The sequence below is a fragment of the Portunus trituberculatus genome, chromosome 38 (genome assembly GCF_017591435.1).
Source record: "Portunus trituberculatus isolate SZX2019 chromosome 38, ASM1759143v1, whole genome shotgun sequence".
Taxonomy (NCBI): Eukaryota; Metazoa; Arthropoda; class Malacostraca; order Decapoda; family Portunidae; genus Portunus; species Portunus trituberculatus.
In genome coordinates this window covers 38706543-38724313 of record NC_059292.1, presented here as the reverse complement: position 1 = coordinate 38724313, position 17771 = coordinate 38706543, and the positions used below count along the sequence as shown (strand labels likewise).

Genomic DNA, 17771 nt, shown 5'->3' with positions numbered 1-17771 from the left:
AATATTTCAGTTGCCTTAGTCTCATGTACCGTAATAATGTAGAAGTGTCCTCTTCTACACTGAAAAAGCTAAGTGACTGATTGAATTTGCCACAGCCGTACATGTTGCATAAGATATTAAGGAAGGATATCCGATAGTATTATGTTTACTGTATAAAAATAACAATGCAAGGCAACCATATTCTTATTCAGAAGGAGGAAGCTTCCAATGAGTGACGCGCATGCCCCGTACTGAATCTGGCTTGCCACTCCTTCCTTGCCAAGTGGACAGCACGGGGAGTACTGGTGTTCCTTCACGGTGTCTGTACTGTTACCTTAGCGGATCGGGAGGTGTTGGGGGGATGAGGCGTGGCACATAGTGAAACATATAGGGCTAGCTAGTCGGCAAGATTTAAAGCCTCGTTCCTGCCACTACCAGCCTCCTTGAAACTGTTAGGTCTGGCTAGACTATACCACTACTACCAATCCAGCGCCGCCAGCAGTCCTCCACGCTATATGATTCAGGAAAACTCCACCAAAGAGGTAAATAATGGTTTATAAACACCTCTTTGAGCAATTTTTTTTTTGTCTATGTATTTATTTATTTGTATAATATTTTGTCTTTTCACTTATTTATTTGTCCATTTAGGGTTGAGATAGCGATAAATTGTGAGGATACGTGAATACTAATCTTAAGCGTTTTCCTTAACCATGCCCTTGATTAATTGTCTCGGTGCCAAAACACCACTCACTTTATGACAGGATGCTTGATTTTTACTCCCTTGCCCCCCAGCGAGGGACGGATAGCCTTGATAGCCAGCCAAGCACAAAGGAAGGTCGTAAGGCAAGAGTTCTTTTAAACTTTTAATGTGTTTTATTGCTGTAAATGTCACATGAACAGGGGAAACAAGAGTTGCAGTGGTGTTGAAAGTTAATGTAGGAGATACAAATACTGACCAACAGAGAGGAAGATCGCAGGACAAAGAGGTCTATAAGTAATTAGAAAGAGGTTTATTGCAATAAATATCAAATGACGAGGGGAGACAAAAGTGGCGTTATGAGAACAAGCCATGATCAGAATAATGAAGGCAATATATAGAGATACAGATAGTCAAAAAGCAGATCGTAAGACAAAGAGTTCTGTAAATAAATGACGATGGGCTTATTGAGGTAAATGTCAGATGAAGTGGGAAAACAGGAATCACAGTGAAGACAAATAATGATCAAAGTAACGTAGGAGACGAAATGCAGCGGAGAAATCTGTAGGATTCTAAATAGAACTTATCAGAAATTTATTGCACTAATTGTCCAATGATTAATGGAAACAAGATTGGCAGTATAGGTAAGAGGCCAAGTAATAATGACCAATATAATGCAGGGGACAAGAGATGCTGGTCGCTAGAGAAGATGAAACTTTAGGATAAGGAGCTTTATAGTAATTTGAGGTATATTTAACCCCTTCACTCCCATGCCGCGTTTTCATCTTCATTCTGGTTACTATTTAGCGATTCTATACAGCTTCAGAAACCTATAGGGATTGAAAGAGTAAAGACCCCAACCATTAATCTTTTGTTCTCCACAAACCCTTCCTAATGCAAAGGAAATTGTCTAATCATACCCAAAAACCATAGTAAAAATGTGTCTCAGTATTCAAAAGGTTAATGAGGTAAATGTCAAATAACTAGAAGACAAGAGTTTAAAATAATGTTTGGTCAAAATAACGCTGAAATTGAGAAAGAGAACACCAGAGAGAAGACTGTTGGATATAGATAAAATTCTTTAAGTTAGTCTGAGAAACTTCTTTTAGTAAATGCCAGATGTCTAATAAAGAGAGAAGCATCAGTGGAGTTAACGATCACAAGTGTAGAGAATATAGACGTAGAAAACCAGAGATGAAAATTGAAGGACAAAGTTCTGTACGTAATAGGTGACAGTTTATTACAATGACTAGGTATCAGTCTCGAGAACAATAGAACCGAGAAGATATTCATAAGTAAGAGTGAAAAGTGTTTTGAAAATCCCGTCTCACACAAAGTAGTCGTATATATATATATATATATATATATATATATATATATATATATATATCTAGAACACGCCTGAACACTATCCTTGGTGCAGGTTTTAGAATATAAATATGAAAACACGCCATAGAACAGAGGCAATGATCGAGTAATTTAAAACTTTCATTGCTACTTTTAATTATTCGTCCGCAGAAGCATCTAAGGTATGCACAGGAAACGCTCGAGTGTCGCACCAACATTAGCAGTCGTATGGTTTGCAGCGTACGGCAGGAATATCACACGAACACCACACGTAATGATAATAATAAAGCTTGAAAATACTATTGATATGAAAAAGAAAGATTAAAGTAATAAAAGTAAAATATAGAAACTACAAATCAAGCGGTCTGGGATTTGAGTATACTGACCTGGAATGAATAGTGCAAATAGCGTGAACAATATCGATGAATAACAACAACAATAGCAATAATAACAATAACAATAATGACAATACCAATGGAAAAAAAGAGTATGAAATTGAAATATAAACGTACCTAATATCTGACCGCTTGTTTGATCAGTATTACACCGAAAATATGAATAGAAAACGCATGACGGGTGAAATATTCGAGGCCAAACTAATCTAGTCACACCACAACCCGCACACGTTCACTTGTCTCGATCCCGCCCGCCGTCCACCGCCTGACGAGGAAAAATGCCGATGTCTTTTCTATTACACGCTGCGATATTAAAACAATTTAAAGAAAGAGCGAACGAAAAATAAAAGAAAGAATGGAGGGAAACACTTAAGGATGTATGTATGTATTTTTTTTTTTTTTTGAAGGAATAGAGCCAGCCAAGGGCAAAAAATTAGATAAATAGATTAAACAAAAGGCCTACTTGAGTGCTGGCTCTCTACAAAGGAAAAAAACGCCCCGATATCTCTTGTTTGTATGTAATGTTTGTACAGTTTACTCCTTATATCTGATGAAGCAGGTTTTCCGTCCTATCTATACTTACAACAAAAGGGAAATATGTCAAACTTTTATTTCATGTTAGATGTCATTGGTTAGAACTTCCTCTGACGTGTATTATAGGGCTGCCTTCCCCTCTCTCTCTCTCTCTCTCTCTCTCTCTCTCTCTCTCTCTCTCTGAAAATATATAATGATGTGTATTTTTAATCTATCGTGTTTGAGTGGGTGTGGGTGGGTGTGGCAGTGAGTGAATGAACTAGTGAAAGTGCTTGGTGAAAGAGAATTTGCATGAATGTATATATTTTTGTTCTTATTTTTTTCATTTTTATTAATCTATTTTTTTTTTTTTCCCGCGTCATGGTGAGCAGCGTGGATCGAGGAGTGGTGAATGACTGGCGTGCTTCAGTGATTGTCAGATTCCTGGAACAAGGCTCTTAGAAATGTTCCCAGCAAGCCACAATAATCAAGCACAGCCATGCAGCCCTTACCTCAGCCCCGCCCTGCCCCGCCCCGCCCGCATCATGACACACTCAAACTGTCTGTCTGGCTGGGAGTGGTGGACGGACGCTAAGGTTGGTATCATTAACCTTTTTACCGCCAGACAATGCTTTCTTTCCACCAGCATTTGTGAATGTGACACTTTTTTTTATTCATATATTTTTTTTTTATCGTTTTGATTAATTCTTAGTAATTTTAATTATTTATTCTATTATTTACGAGTTTTAGATTTTTTATAATGTTTACTTTTTTCAGTATTTCAATATATAAAACTGAAGATAAATAGATAGATGGGTAGATATAATGATAGATAGATATACAAGCAAAAACTCTTGAAAATACAAGTATTGAGAGTAGACCTGGAAACAGTTTAGGATACGAACTTGCTTGACAGATGAACTAACGGATGGATAGACATGAACAGTAGCGGGAAGACAGAAAAAGAGTGATGAAAAGATATGTGGTGGTGGTGATTACAGAAGGACTTACGGTAGGCTGTGATCGTGACGTGGTGATCATGAGGTGTCATAATCTTTGTCAGAATCCTGTGATGGTTGTCCCTCTGATCTGTTGAGTGTATGGGCGTGGGCGCAGGTAGAAAGACGCCCATGAAGCAATAAGCTACTTTTACGTCGCAATTTGTCTCTGGCAGGCAACACCTGGTAAAGGAAGGCTACAAGACTTGGAAACCGAGGAGTAGAGCAATTTAGTTTAGTTGCCCTTAAGACTTTCACATTCACAGTCATTAAAGAAGATGAGATTATTTTAGGGTAGACATTAGTAATTTAAAAACAGATATCATCGTGTTTGTAAAACTAAAATAGATAGATAAATTAAACAGAATAGACAAACAAACTATAGTTGAAATTGAAGTAGGCAATAGTCTATCAATATATGTTACATAAAAAAAAGTTGGTGCTACTTTGGTATATAGTTTACATGTCTTAAAGCTCCTGGTATACGGCTGCGCTTCATCTTGTGGTGTACAAGAAGATATCCTTATTTCTTTTGATTCTCAAGAGATAAGGAAAACTTTTGGCTTGGTTTCAAGAGACTGTCTTGTTAAATAATCTGAAACATAAGTGGGATGTCTGTTGGAGTGTCAAAGCTCCTGGCCGGACTCAAGATACTTTGCATCTGAGTACCTAAAGAACCCGTCAAATGTTACAGTAGCTCAAGGGTTTTACAACGAGGTCACAGTAGTTTGCAAACTTTCTCTATGGCAAATTTTAGAATACTTTATTTATTTTATTTTATTCAGAATATCTCACACCATTCGGTGCATGAATTGACAAGTATAGGTACCGAAGCAATCTGTGATTGAATTATTGTTTCTCTCTAGTCACATAACATAAGAACATGCGCACATCCTCGGCAGGAAACATGCAAGGTATTCTCTAATACTCCGAAGCAGAATTGACGCGCCTCGTCTCACTGATCAGCAGACTCTTGCACACTTTCAAACCAAAGCCAATTTTATCTTGCAATCGATGATTTTATATTCAGATCAAAGTTTAAAATAAATCTGATAAGTTTCGGCCAAAATTGGTTGATGGCCTCAGGGATGCCATCAAAATCAGTATCGATATTACCGATATATAACGAACAGGTACGTTTCAGTTCGATAAGGAAGCATAATACATAATACATAAATACGTATTTCCTTGAAAATACTGGTAATTTATATATATATATATATATATATATATATATATATATATATATATATATATATATATATATATATATATATATATATATATATATATATTCATTTTTTCTTTTTGCGTTGAAGTTTCCTTTATCTAACATTTTCTTACAGTATTTACATGCAATCACACAAGGTAGTTTTAGGTGACTTTTTGAAGGTGCGTCAATAATCTTATCCTTGTGGTGATATCAGAGAGAGAGAGAGAGAGAGATAGTCTGAGATAGACAGTGTTCCGAGAGAGAGAGAGAGAGAGAGAGTTAGGACAGATAGACAGTGTTCCGAGAGAGAGAGAGAGAGAGAGAGATCAGACAGATAGACAGTGTTCAGAGAGAGAGAGAGAGAGAGAGAGAGAGAGAGAGAGAGAGAGAGATTTGTTAAGCTATTATTCCAGCATTTATATACACTGCGGTAACAAAGTATGGGTTTTGTATAGGGTTAATGCGTGTTTTGGCCTTTTTCACATCGTAGGTAGTGATCGCTCACCCTGGACTGTGTAAACGATATTAACCCATCACACGCATTAACATTGTCTCACCTTGTATAGTGTACTTGTATGTGTGTGTACTACTAGGAAGCTTGTGTTTATACCCTTGTATGTCAATCTCCTTGCAGAGTTACTCTTAGAAATTGTACTGAATCTGACATCTGCACATCTCTCACTTGTTAATTTGTTTTGGTTTTAAGAAAAAATATTAATCTGCAATTCATTTGTATAATTGGTTAACTCAAGTTTGTTTTGTCTTTGTGGGTGTTGTAGGGTGGTAGCGAGCATGACATAGCAATACAGTATAATTATTGTTATCACTGTCATCATCAGAGTATTGTATAGACTTTGTTACTCTAGATAGAAAGCTCATATCAACTATGATGGCATTTTAGTCTTCATGTGTGAAAAGCAAAAAAGGTAGCAAAATGGTTTTAAAAACTGAAGCATTTGGTGTACAGTACCTATTAGTAACAAGAGTAATCAACTCCATGAAGAACCAAGGTTTCCCTCCAGTCTTAAACCAGGGAAGGCTTGGATGCTGTATAGCTGAATGTCAGCAATGATCTAATGCTCTGAGTGTGAACTGAGTGGCTGAGTGAACTAAGTGGCCCAACAATCTGTCTGTCGCAGATCACCTTTGAGTGCAACATCTGCTACAAAGACTATGACACCAGGGATCGCTGGCTGGCTCCGACACCTGTCCTGTGCCCACTCCCTTTGCACAACATGGCTCAGTTGCTGCTGGATACAAGGTGTCTGTTGTGTATTTAGTGCTTGTGTGCTCATAATAGGGGAGCCACCAGAGCTACAGACCTCCCAGTGAACTATGAATTAGATAAAGTTCTTCAGGAGCAGCCACATCCCTCATAGTATGCTTGCTTGCCTGCTTGCCTCTAGGAGAAAACTTTGTTTTCATTGCTATAAGAGGATGTCTTATTCTATGATCTGTTGTATGTACTGTTATATGATTTAATTTGTAACCTCGTGACTATTTGATTCTGAAGATGATTCATGGTATCCTTATCTAATGCAGCTAATGAATTAAGATATAAAATTTCCAGGAGTAAGAAATGTTATAGGATGAATCTTTTTTGTCATGGCTTACTGTGTACTTTCAGATGTAACAATTTTTGCCTCCATGATGACTGGGGTGATCCTTGGCAATACATTTAAAGACAATTTCCTTTATTTCATATCAATGGCAAAAAGAAAAAGCATCAAAAGAATTTGTTTATTCCGACGAAATTGCGCATCACGTAAAAAAACATAAGTACAGTCCAATGGAAATTGGAAAAACAGAGGGAAGATGCCACCTGTGTCCACAAAAAAAAAGACTATTTCTACGCCCTCACTGTACACACGCTGTACACACTTACAAAAGAGGCCCTGAATATGACCGTATCAGTATGGCACCCTGCAGGACAGCTATTGGCACAGTCTTGCTTGCTATGCAGCACTTGGCACTAAAATACCTCCTGCATTTTTTCCCAGTAAACAGTATTTTGCCCTGCTAGTCAGGTTGGCTCTTCCTTTTCTCATCACTGGTCAGTATGGAGCACCAGCAACCTTGTTTTGCCTTATTTTCTGGGCCATCTTCAGATTTACACCCGCAGTGGATCAGGGCATAATACACCAGGGGTGGGCGTGTGGGGGCGCAGAGAGATCACTCGGGGGATGGGCAGGGAGGGGTGACACTCCCCTCCATCACTACCAACTGTACAAATATATTAGTCTCATTAATATTTACACTCTAGGTCATCACAGGCATTCATAACAACACAACAGTGTATCTCAGATTGGTGCCCAGCACATGGGCTGCCTAAGCAGGCCAGCAAGGTGAGGCACAGACTGATGCTGAATTCCACACCACTTATCCTGCAAGCCATCCAGGATACATTAAGGTGGCAAAGGAGGTCATTGAATAAGTTGAAGGTATTTATTCTCCTCCTGTAGTGAGGTAAGGGAGGAGGTCATGTCATTAATCACCATGTTGGAGGTCTCAGCCAGAGCAGAGGGGAGTGGTGTGGCAAATCTTGAGGTGCTGTGTGTGGCTGTAGAGGTCTGTTGCTGTGGTGGTGGTGGTGGTGGTGGTGGTTGAGAGGGGAAGAGACCAGACTGTGGTGGAGGTCCTGAGTAGCCAGCGACAGTGCCATTGGGATTAAGTTTTGGCTTCTGGTCAGTGGTGCTGGTCACTTCCTCCTTCACCACTGTAGAACTCCAGCTTTGGCACTGCTGTACATACTCTAATGTGCGCTGGTAGGTGTCAGGTTTCATGAAATTCTTATTGTTGCTTTTACTGTCCACTGCTGAGCCATCCTCTCCTGCTTTGGTGTCACCACAGGCAGTATCCCCAGCAGGGTTGATTACTGCAGCTGGAACTGGTGTTCCAGGTGGTAATGTAGCTGCTGCAGCTGCTGCCACTGTATCGGGGGTGTCTGGTGGCTGCGGCTGTACTGTTTTGCTGGTGGCTGGCGTGGCAGCTGCACCAGAAACAGTGCCACTGGGAGTGCCACATGCTGCAGGATCATTGGTTACAACTACACTGCTCCCCTTAGGGGAAGTCCTAGACTTACCACCTTTGCTCTGAGAACTCTGGCTCACATCACGGCACTGGACATCACCTGACATAGATGCTGAATAGGGCATTGGCATCATCATGGGATTTTGGTACTGGTGTCCCATGCCAAGATACCCCATAGGTGCCTGATTTCCCATCATTCCCATTTGCTGTTGCTGTGGTCCTTGCTGTTGCTGTATTCCTTGTTGCTGCTGCTGCTGTTGCGTACCTTGTGGCTGGGGTCCATATTGTTGGCTTCCTTGGAACTGGTTCATATTCATTTGGGAATGGGATCCATGCCAGCTGGCCACTGGTCCATGCTGGCCCTGGTAGGCACTCATGTCTCCTGTCATGTTCCCTCCCCTTCCCTGGCACCCTGCACAAGGTGCCTGGTAGGCTTGGGTGGGTAAGTTTGGAGGTGCCAGGTGACCACAGGCATGAACTGGGCCATATCCCCCTTGGCCCATACCATAACCACCACCTCCCTGTTGCAGCCCCAGACCCCCATATCTTCCTTGCTGTTGTTGCTGCTGTTGCATCATCGGATTGTAAACATGCTGTCCCATCATCTGTCCTTGTTGCTGAGTGTATTGCTGCTGGGGATACTGTTGTTGCTGCTGCTGCATGTACCCCTGGGGAATGGGCTGCTGGTGGTGGTATTGCTGAGATATCTGATTGAAGCCCTGGGCCATGCCAGGAGCAGGCAATCCTGAGCTGAACTGCTGCTGTGGTGGCACTTGTGGCTGCATTGCAACTCCACCATACCCATGGGCAGGGGAGGGAATGGAGTACCCTGGAGAGGCCTGTGGGTACTGGTAGGGGTTGGCTGGGGATGGCATGGGTTGGTTAGAATAAGCTGGGCTGATCATAGGTTGATTGGAGTAGGCTGGGCTGGGTACAGGCTGACTGCTGTAGGCAGGAGAAGGCATCTGCTGACTTGGCAAGGTGTTGGGAGTTCCATTACTCTGTCTTCGTGTATCCTTGGGGTCACACTTGGACTTCTCACCTCCAGTTCCCTTCTGAAAGAGATGTAGGTATTAGAGGAAAGCTGGACATGAATCTAATGGAATGAGACAGAACACAAAATAATCATTTGAGATGGAATACAAGATGACAACTGAAGCCTGAGGGAATGGCTTCCCTCGCCACCTCACCTGGTTGAGGTAGTGGACCATATCATCAGGCAGCACCAGCTTGTTTTCAATGGGCTCATCCTCAGCCACCTGATCTAGCTGCAGGCCATGGTTGGGATGGTGGCGAGGTGTGATAGGTGGCAAGGGTGTGCGAGGGTTGAAGGAGGTGTAGCTGTGGTGGCGCTGCAGTCTGGATGCCCCTTCCTCCTCTGGCCCCAGACCACGTTCCAAGGGCCTCACAGGATCAGAGGCACGCCGAGGTCCTTCACAGCGGCTTTGGTGGTGCTGGTGATGAGAACTGTGACCATGACTGTGAGTGCTGCTGTGGTGGTGATGTGTGTGGTGTGGGTCTATAGATCCAAGAGGACCAATAGAATTAAAATTACTTCCTCCCATTGAAGCACTCATGGCACCCATGGAGCTGCCATTGTTGGCCCACCCACAGCCACCACCTTGCAGGTTGTCTTGGCTGAGGGACATATTCTGGGTCTGTGAATGGAGGTACTGTATTAATGGCACAGACTAAATGCATCAAGTGTTGGAGGTATTGCATTAATGGCACAGACTAAATGCATCAAGTGTTATTTAATAATACATATTTCTGATGATACATTTAGATAGAAAACTGTGTTATATATAAATATATAAAGAAAAATGACTCACCTGTACCACCAGGTTTGAGGTGTTGTACAGCTCACTGGTGGCCATGGCCCTTCGCTGCAACTTGGCTAGGTGAGAGCTCATGGACTGGGCAATTCCTGCCATATTGAAGTTTGAGTTTTCTGAGGAGCGCCTTGAGGAACCTAAGGAGATGGGGTCATAGGGAGAAGGCACCATATTCTGGCGACCCATTGATGCGGCCGATACCTGGGACACCTCACTAGACCTGCGGCTGGCAGGGTGGAGGGAGGAGTCGCTCCGCATGCTCCCGTAGTATGTGCTGACAGTAGAGTTGGAGTCTCTGCGATTGTTCTGGAGAGCTGTTTGGCCAGCCCGGAAATTGAGGTCTATTAAAGTCTTGCGGGACTGCTGTGGTGTGGTCAGGCCTCCTGTCATCTTGAGGTCAGTGATGCGCTGTGACAGTTCCCCGACACCACCGCTGCCCAGGGTGCGGCGTGGCCCACCGGGGATGCTGGGTAGAATATTGGCCAAGCCTTTGGCCTGAAGACGGTTTTTCAATCTGTTCCTGAGGTTGCGTTCCTGTAGGTTGACTTGGCTTCCTATGGAGCCCTCGAGACCATTGAGTGCTGCAATCCCAACTGGCAGGTCAACACTTGCTTCAAGGTCATCTTCCACTGTGTCCCAGGCTTCCTCTTGCTCCAGCACACTCTCATATCCACCTGTTGTACTGATATTGTTGTCACTGATGGGGCCTTCCAGCAAGCGGCTCTGATCCATGGGTGTGGCACCACCACCCACTACTGTGTCCATCTGAGGACTGTGCTGCTCCTGCCCTGGTGATGTGGGGTCCTGCAGAACATGAGAGACATTTGAGATATGGAAAGCCTTAATATCTTAAGAAGTAAAAAGGTGATTTAGCTTAGGAGCTACACTCAAAACTTTTAAGTCACATGGTTTAGGCTAAAATATCCAGTCTTCCACTCTCCAGTTGCTCTTGTCATATCCCTCCACCCATCTTACCTCAGACTTGACAGAGGGGCTGGACAGAGAGCCTCCCTTCCCGCCATCAGAGTGTGGCGATCCCTCAGGATGTGCAGCGCCTCCCTCCTTGCCTGCCCCACCGCCACCAGGGTTGTTGGTAGGGTGGTCATTACCCTTGTGCTTCTTGGAGGCATAGAAGTCAGCACCATGCACTGTCTTGACATGCTTTCTTAGTGAGGAGGGGTCTGTGTACCGCTTGGTGCAGCCTGGCGCCTTGCACACATATGGTTTCTGTGGGAAAAATCATGTGTCAAACCCTGTAAAAATTCCGATCCTGGTGTTTTTTTCTAAAAAAGGTATAAATGATACTGAACAGCAAGTACAAGCAGCAAAAACATCAAGAAGCAACACAGAACGAAAATATGGAGTCAAAAAGGTATTACTGTACTAAAAAACATGAAACACACACACACACACACACACACACACACACACATCTAATAACCTACCGGATTGGCGATCCTCGTTCGGTGAGCAAGGGGAAAAGCCAACTATAAGTTTCATAACAAGTGTTTAATTTATAGGAAAAGAATTCTCTCTCTCTCTCTCTCTCTCTCTCTCTCTCTCTCTCTCTCTCTCTCACACACACACACACACACACACACACACACACACACACACACACACAGAGTGCCCCACGCCCGCGAGTCATCTCTCAGTATAACATATCTAAATGAAGATCTCAAGAGCCCACGACCGTCTTTGACTGACCCGAGGTTATTGACGGCCCCGCCCACACAGCCTAACCCACGCTGCGCGCTGCCCCACCACGGCCAGCCCCATTCTCACGACAAACACGCTCCCCAGCTCCGCCACGCCGTCCACCCACTACTACACTGAGCCGACCGCGGGAGGATTTACTGCTAATACTTACTATTTTGCTATCTCTCCCTTAAACTGTGATGCTAAGGTTAAACCACTCTAGCTCATGATATCAAACACACACACACACACACACACACACACACACACACACACACACACACACACACACACACACACACACACCTCATCTTTCACTCTTCCTCTATTTATTTCTCTTTCAACATGAACAGTGTTTGAAAGGACTCGACGCTCTACCATCCTATCTTAATACCCTTGAGAGGTATGAGGCATCTCTCTCTCTCTCTACGAGTATATATGCCACTCCTATTAATTCAGCTAAATATCATCTGCGTATCTATAGGATAATATTTCTAAATCTCTCCCACTGAATTAACAAGAACAATAAATGTCTGCAGTTTTAGGACTCCAGTAGACACTGCATACTTTTCTCTCTCTCTCTCTCTCTCTCTCTCTCTCTCTCTCTCTCTCTCTCTCTCACTATATATACTGGCTGCGCATAGCCATCTGTCGTTGCCCTGTTTGAATGGGAATTACGTAACTTCACATTTACAACGGGTAGATAAGTTGCTAGAGCAGTGTTGAATCATTACGAAGGTTTAAAAAAAGTTAAGGCAAATTCCTGACGGCTTCTTGCAGTTTCCTTTATGTTCTTTATCCTCGTATCTCTCTCGAGTGGGCATTACTTTTCATTAAAATATTCTTCCTTATGTTCATAAGAGTATTCTTTCTAATGTGATCCTATCAGGCATTCCATTCCTTAACATAACAGGAGTCTCACGTCATTCATATATTTCTCTTGCTCCGGCAGGACTTACCTCGTTGGAGTGGGTGCGGTTCTGGTGTTTGGCGCGGTCGGAGGCGTTGGAGAAAGCCTTGGTGCAGCCCGGGAACTCACACATATAAGGCTTCTCCCCCGTGTGTGAGCGCAGGTGAGTCTTGAGGTTCTCCAGGCGAGAGTAAGCCTTATAGCAACCCTCAAACTGCAAAGGAAGAGTGCGGTGAAGAGGTGGGACTAGTTACTGTAGATTGAAAGGTGTAGTGGTGGTGAAGGCCGTCGCAGTGTGTGTGTGTGTGTGTGTGTGTGTGTGTGTGTGTGTGTGTGTGTGTGTGTGTGTGTGTGTGTGTGTGTGTGTGTGTGTGTGTGTGTGTGTGTGTGTGTGTGTGTGTCCTATTGGGTCTAGTAACACGAGTTTTCTGATTTTATTGTACTATTTTTCATCCACATTCAGTAGCAGTGGGTAAAGTTAGTGTGTTTCACATATTTCAGTTATTTGTGTGAGTGTTTCCTTTGTAGACACTTTGTTGTTGTTGTTGTTGTTGTCTGTTTTGGTGGTAAAGACGCAGTATACACACACACACACACACACACACACACACACACACACACACACACACACACACACACACACACAGAGAGAGAGAGAGAGAGAGAGAGAGAGAGAGAGAGAGAGAGAGAGAGAGAGAGAGAGAGAGAGAGAGAGAGAGAGAGAGAGAGAGAACAAATATCTTCCCTCCCTCCATAACACAATCACTTCATAGCACCTCGGAGGTCGACCACCGTCATATCATTACCAAGTGTAAATTTCCCTCCCCAGTAAATCATACACTTTTTTTTCCCTTTGTACCATCTCCCCTCCCTCCCCCTCATACCTTCCCCCATCTCCCCTCGTGTGTGCAGGTGTGTGTGTGGTGCATGGAGGAGGGGAGGGTGATGAGGCGGCGCGCAGTGGGAAGGGGGTGCTGGTTGAAGTGGAGGTGGGGTGCAGAAGGGATGTGAGGGGTGGTCTTGGCGGATCAGTGCACTTGCAGTTAAGTCTTTATTGTTTCTGTGTTCCCCTGTCATCATCCCGCCGCCGTGCTCCTCCCCCGTCCCCACAGCCCCCGCCCGTCCCTGCCACCACCCAATAAGTGCGCGAATGTGGCTTGTGGTTGCAGGTGGTTGGGGTTACAGGGGGGGAAGGAGTGGGTTATGGAAGAGGAGGGATGCCAGGGAGGAAGGAGGGGCGGGAGGAGATAATAACAGATGCTGAAGATAAAGATATTTGGGAGTGAAGAAATGGGAGGCAGCGAGGTGGTGATAATCTTAAGGAGAGGAGGAGTAGGAGGAGGAGGAGCAGGATGGAGGGAAGGAGAAAGGAGAGGAAGAAAACGGGATAGAGATAAAGGGGGTGGAACGGCACCACCCGCCTAACAGGTGTGATATGTGTGTTAATTAAGGCTAATTAGGCGATACCTGCGGGGAAGGGTGACCGGCCGCCACCTTGAGACCAGGTAGGAGACCGTTCCGCCCGGGACAGGTTGACGAACACACCATGGCGCTCACTCCTCATCGCCCACACCACTGCGCGCCCAAGTTTACGTGTCCCGGGTAGTGGTTGAAGAATAAGGCCTATATTATGTTCGTCTGTGTTCATACGTATTCATCATTTGCGATGTCACACAGGCAGATTCTCTTCACAGCGTCGTGAAATGTGCTCATTGCGGGGTACAGATTCACTACGACACGAGAGAGAGAGAGAGAGAGAGAGAGAGAGAGAGAGAGAGAGAGAGAGAGAGAGAGAGAGAAATAGCAATAGCAATAGCAATACGCAGGAATGTGTGAGGGTAACTGTCGATGTCAAAGAGATGCGAGAGACAAGTACAGCACAGTCGGTTCAATGCTCTCTAGTTCCCGAGTCTTTAAAAAATTGTGATAACAAATGTGTAGCACAATATACTGAAACGAAACGAGATTGATGAGGGTCAGCGTCATGCTCATTAAGGTGACCTCTCTTCTTTTCGCAACACACACTGTCCTTCATGCCCTCACGACACGCTGCTTTGAAGATTAACATTAAAGATTAAAAACTACTGACATGTTGCAAGTTAAGTTTTCGCATACTCAGAATAATGTGTAGAGCAATGTAAATCTAGACACGTGTTTTCGTCATCCCACTGAGCTGAGTGATTTTCCTTTCTAAGAATTCAGTGACATTCCACCGTCCAACTATGATATAAATAATTCTGAGGCGAGCTTCTCGGTATTTCGGATGAAGGGCGGCGATTGTTGTCACTCAGTACAAGTATTGTGGCTGCCACTCGTATGTACAATTGTGTTCACTATTTGTCCATCTTACCTACAAAGATAATGCGATATTGTGGCGTTTTTTTAACGAGTGGCAGCAAGTGTATGGCTTGAACGGCGTGATGGCCTAGATGTGCTACAGGTGTGGTGATCCTGCACCATTCCTTCTTTTATCTGTGTGATATTTAATTCACGATGAGTTTTCCACGTGTAAACATGCATTTCTGTAATGAGCTGGCGTGTGGCTGGGACATTTTGAATGCCCCCAAAAAAGTTACAATGAAACGCATTTTAATATAACATTAAGCAGTTCGCTGCAAATATATTAGGAAACTTCATAGATGAACTTGAATGTCATTCATTGTTTGTCTGTATAAAGGCATCAAGATTGGTGGAATACCGGATCAAGGCAGTATTGGTGTGGCGTCGCAGGAAGGTAGCACTGGCATCAGTTCATTTTCAAACCATTCCAATGTAAATACATACACACATTGTATATCAACATCATCAGCCTCAGTGAATTCAGTGTATGGCAAAAAGCTCCACCTGATTGGTTAGAGGTAGGAGTTTCAACATGGGGTCCTGCCAACTAGGAGTTGAGTGGACGAAATCCTGTACGACTGGATGGCTTTCTCAATAAACATTGAACTAGTACAGTGCGAAGAGAAAATGCTTGAGAGGAGCTGTATTTTAAAGTATAGGCGTGGAGTCGTGAAGGAGAGCGAGGGATGCAAAAGATAACAGCCAGACAAGTGGAAAGCGCTTGGCGTAAGACAGGAAGACACATACAAGTGCCTGAGCGAGGAAGAGCCATGCGTACACCTGAGTGGTGTACAAAGGTGAAGGTGAGGAATGCAAGATACAAAAAATCTGAAGCTGTTCGGAATGTGAGTGAACTAGAGGGAGGGCACGGAGGAATGCACATACACACAAACACACACAGCCATACATACCGTACACTTGTGAGGCTTCTCCCCCGTGTGTCGCCTCATGTGCACCACCAGCATGTACTGTGCCTTGAAGGGCTTCTCCTCGCGCGAGCAGTCCTTCCAGCGGCACACGAATGACTTCTTGTTGGCATGGATGTGGTCGTTGTTCAGGTGCTGCGGGAGAGAAAATGGGGATGGGGTGAGGCCTGAGATGAAGTAGAAGGGGAGGGATGAGGGAAGGAAGATGTGGTGGAGGGGGATGGAAGGGTGAGATGTAGAGGGGAAGGAATAAGGGTTAAGATGCAGCGGGATGGGTGACAGATTGATTTATGAGAGAGGGAAGAGAAGGAGAGAGAGAAGATGTAGTGGAGAGAGAGAGAGAGAGAGAGAGAGAGAGAGAGAGAGAGAGAGAGAGAGAGAGAGAGAGAGAGAGAGAGAGAGAGAGAGAGAGAGAGAGAGAGAGAGAGAGAGAGAGCGGGCTGGCCAAATAACAAAGGCGAGGCAACGAAATTACAGTGTTGGGAGAGCAGCGCAGTGTGTTGCCGCCACAAGACAAATGCAATGGCGAAGGAGAATGAGAGTCACTGCGGCTGCCATCACGGGAACTCACCCCGCTCACCCCAACACCCGCCACACACCATTATTATTATTAGCCTTGTCCACACACCTAACCTAACCTAACCTAATTTAAGCTAACTAAACTTAACCTAAAACTTTATCAAATGTAATCTAATTTCATCTTATTTAACCCTAACCCAAATCCTAACCCAGTGCAGCCCAGCCTAACCCAATCTAACCCAACCTAATCCAATCTCATCTATCCTTATTCATAGAGTTTCTTTATACCAACACCTCTCCATCTCTCTCTCTCTCTCTCTCTCTCTCTCTCTCTCTCTCTCTCTCTCTCTCTCTCTCTCTCTCTCTCTCTCTCTCTCTCTCTCTCTCTCTCTCTCTCTCTCTCTCTCTCTCTCTCTCTCTCTCTCTCTCTCTCTCTCTCTCTCTCTCTCTCTCTCTCTCTCTCTCTCTCTCTCTCTCTCTGTGTGTGTGTGTGTGTGTACAACAGTTCACTCTTCGATACCACCCAACCTCCACCTCTCTTCCTCCTCCTCCACCACCTATCACCAGCAAAACCACAACACTACCACACACAGCATCACACACACACACACACACACACACACACACACACACACACACACACCACCTACCACCTGCACCACCACCACCACCACGTCCTTAACACCCCCTCCTCCCATCCCTGCCACCTCCGTCCTCCTACCACGTTGAACACCTCAATCACCACTCCTCTCTCCCCTCCTTCCTCCTCCTCCTCCTCCTCCTCCTCCTGCACTACTGGCAGGTAATCAACATCAAAATGACACTCGGGAAAATAGCAAAGTTTAATAGCTCTACCGATGAGAGAGAGAGAGAGAGAGAGAGAGAGAGAGAGAGAGAGAGAGAGAGAGAGAGTGGCCAAGTCGCCTGCAGCATCACAGTGACAAATGTCGAGAGAGGGTAAAAAATGAGTGTAGGTCCGCCGGTCAAAGATGAAGTAATTTGAACAAAAGATGAAGAACAGCGAGGAGTGGAGGAGGAACAGGAAGAAGAATAGAGAAGAATGAAGAAAAATAAAAAAGAAAAAAATAATAAAAGAAGAATGAAGAAGATGAGAAAGATGAAAAGAAGAAGAGGAAAAAGAAGAGGAAAAGAAAACAGGAAAGAAGAGAAAAGAGGAAAAGAAGAGAAAGGAGAAGGAAGAAGAGGAAAAGAAGAGGGAGAAGGAGGAGAAGGAGAAGGAAGGAGATGGAGAAGGATGGAGATAAAGAAGGGGAAGGAAGGAGAAGGGGAAGGAAGGAGAATGGGAAGGAAGGAGAAGGAGGAGGGGATGGAGAAGGAGGAGGGGAAGGAGGAGGGGAAGGAGAAGGAGAA

The 17771-nt window shown here is 44.3% G+C and overlaps 1 protein-coding gene and 1 long non-coding RNA gene across 6 annotated transcripts in view; one reads left to right on the top strand and one right to left on the bottom strand.

Annotated features, from left to right (window-relative positions):
- Positions 1 to 221: 221 nt before the first annotated feature.
- LOC123514575 lies at positions 222 to 12775 on the top strand. Its single transcript, XR_006677638.1, has 3 exons — positions 222 to 521; positions 3324 to 3527; positions 12658 to 12775. It is a non-coding gene; the product is annotated as an uncharacterized LOC123514575 (long non-coding RNA).
- LOC123514570 (transcriptional activator cubitus interruptus-like) overlaps positions 6869 to 17771 on the bottom strand; it is a 262766-nt gene continuing 251863 nt past the window's right edge. For 4 of the 5 annotated variants that reach the window (XM_045272527.1, XM_045272530.1, XM_045272528.1 and 1 more), the window contains 6 exons: positions 15867 to 16016; positions 12665 to 12829; positions 10983 to 11234; positions 10005 to 10811; positions 9363 to 9830; positions 6869 to 9227 (listed from right to left, as the gene is read on the bottom strand). In XM_045272527.1, coding sequence (XP_045128462.1) covers positions 7566 to 9227; positions 9363 to 9830; positions 10005 to 10811; positions 10983 to 11234; positions 12665 to 12829; positions 15867 to 16016 — 3504 coding nt within the window. In that variant the 3' untranslated portion in view covers positions 6869 to 7565. The remainder of the gene's footprint in view (positions 9228 to 9362; positions 9831 to 10004; positions 10812 to 10982; positions 11235 to 12664; positions 12830 to 15866; positions 16017 to 17771) is intronic. The other variant, XM_045272529.1, reaches the window with a different exon arrangement.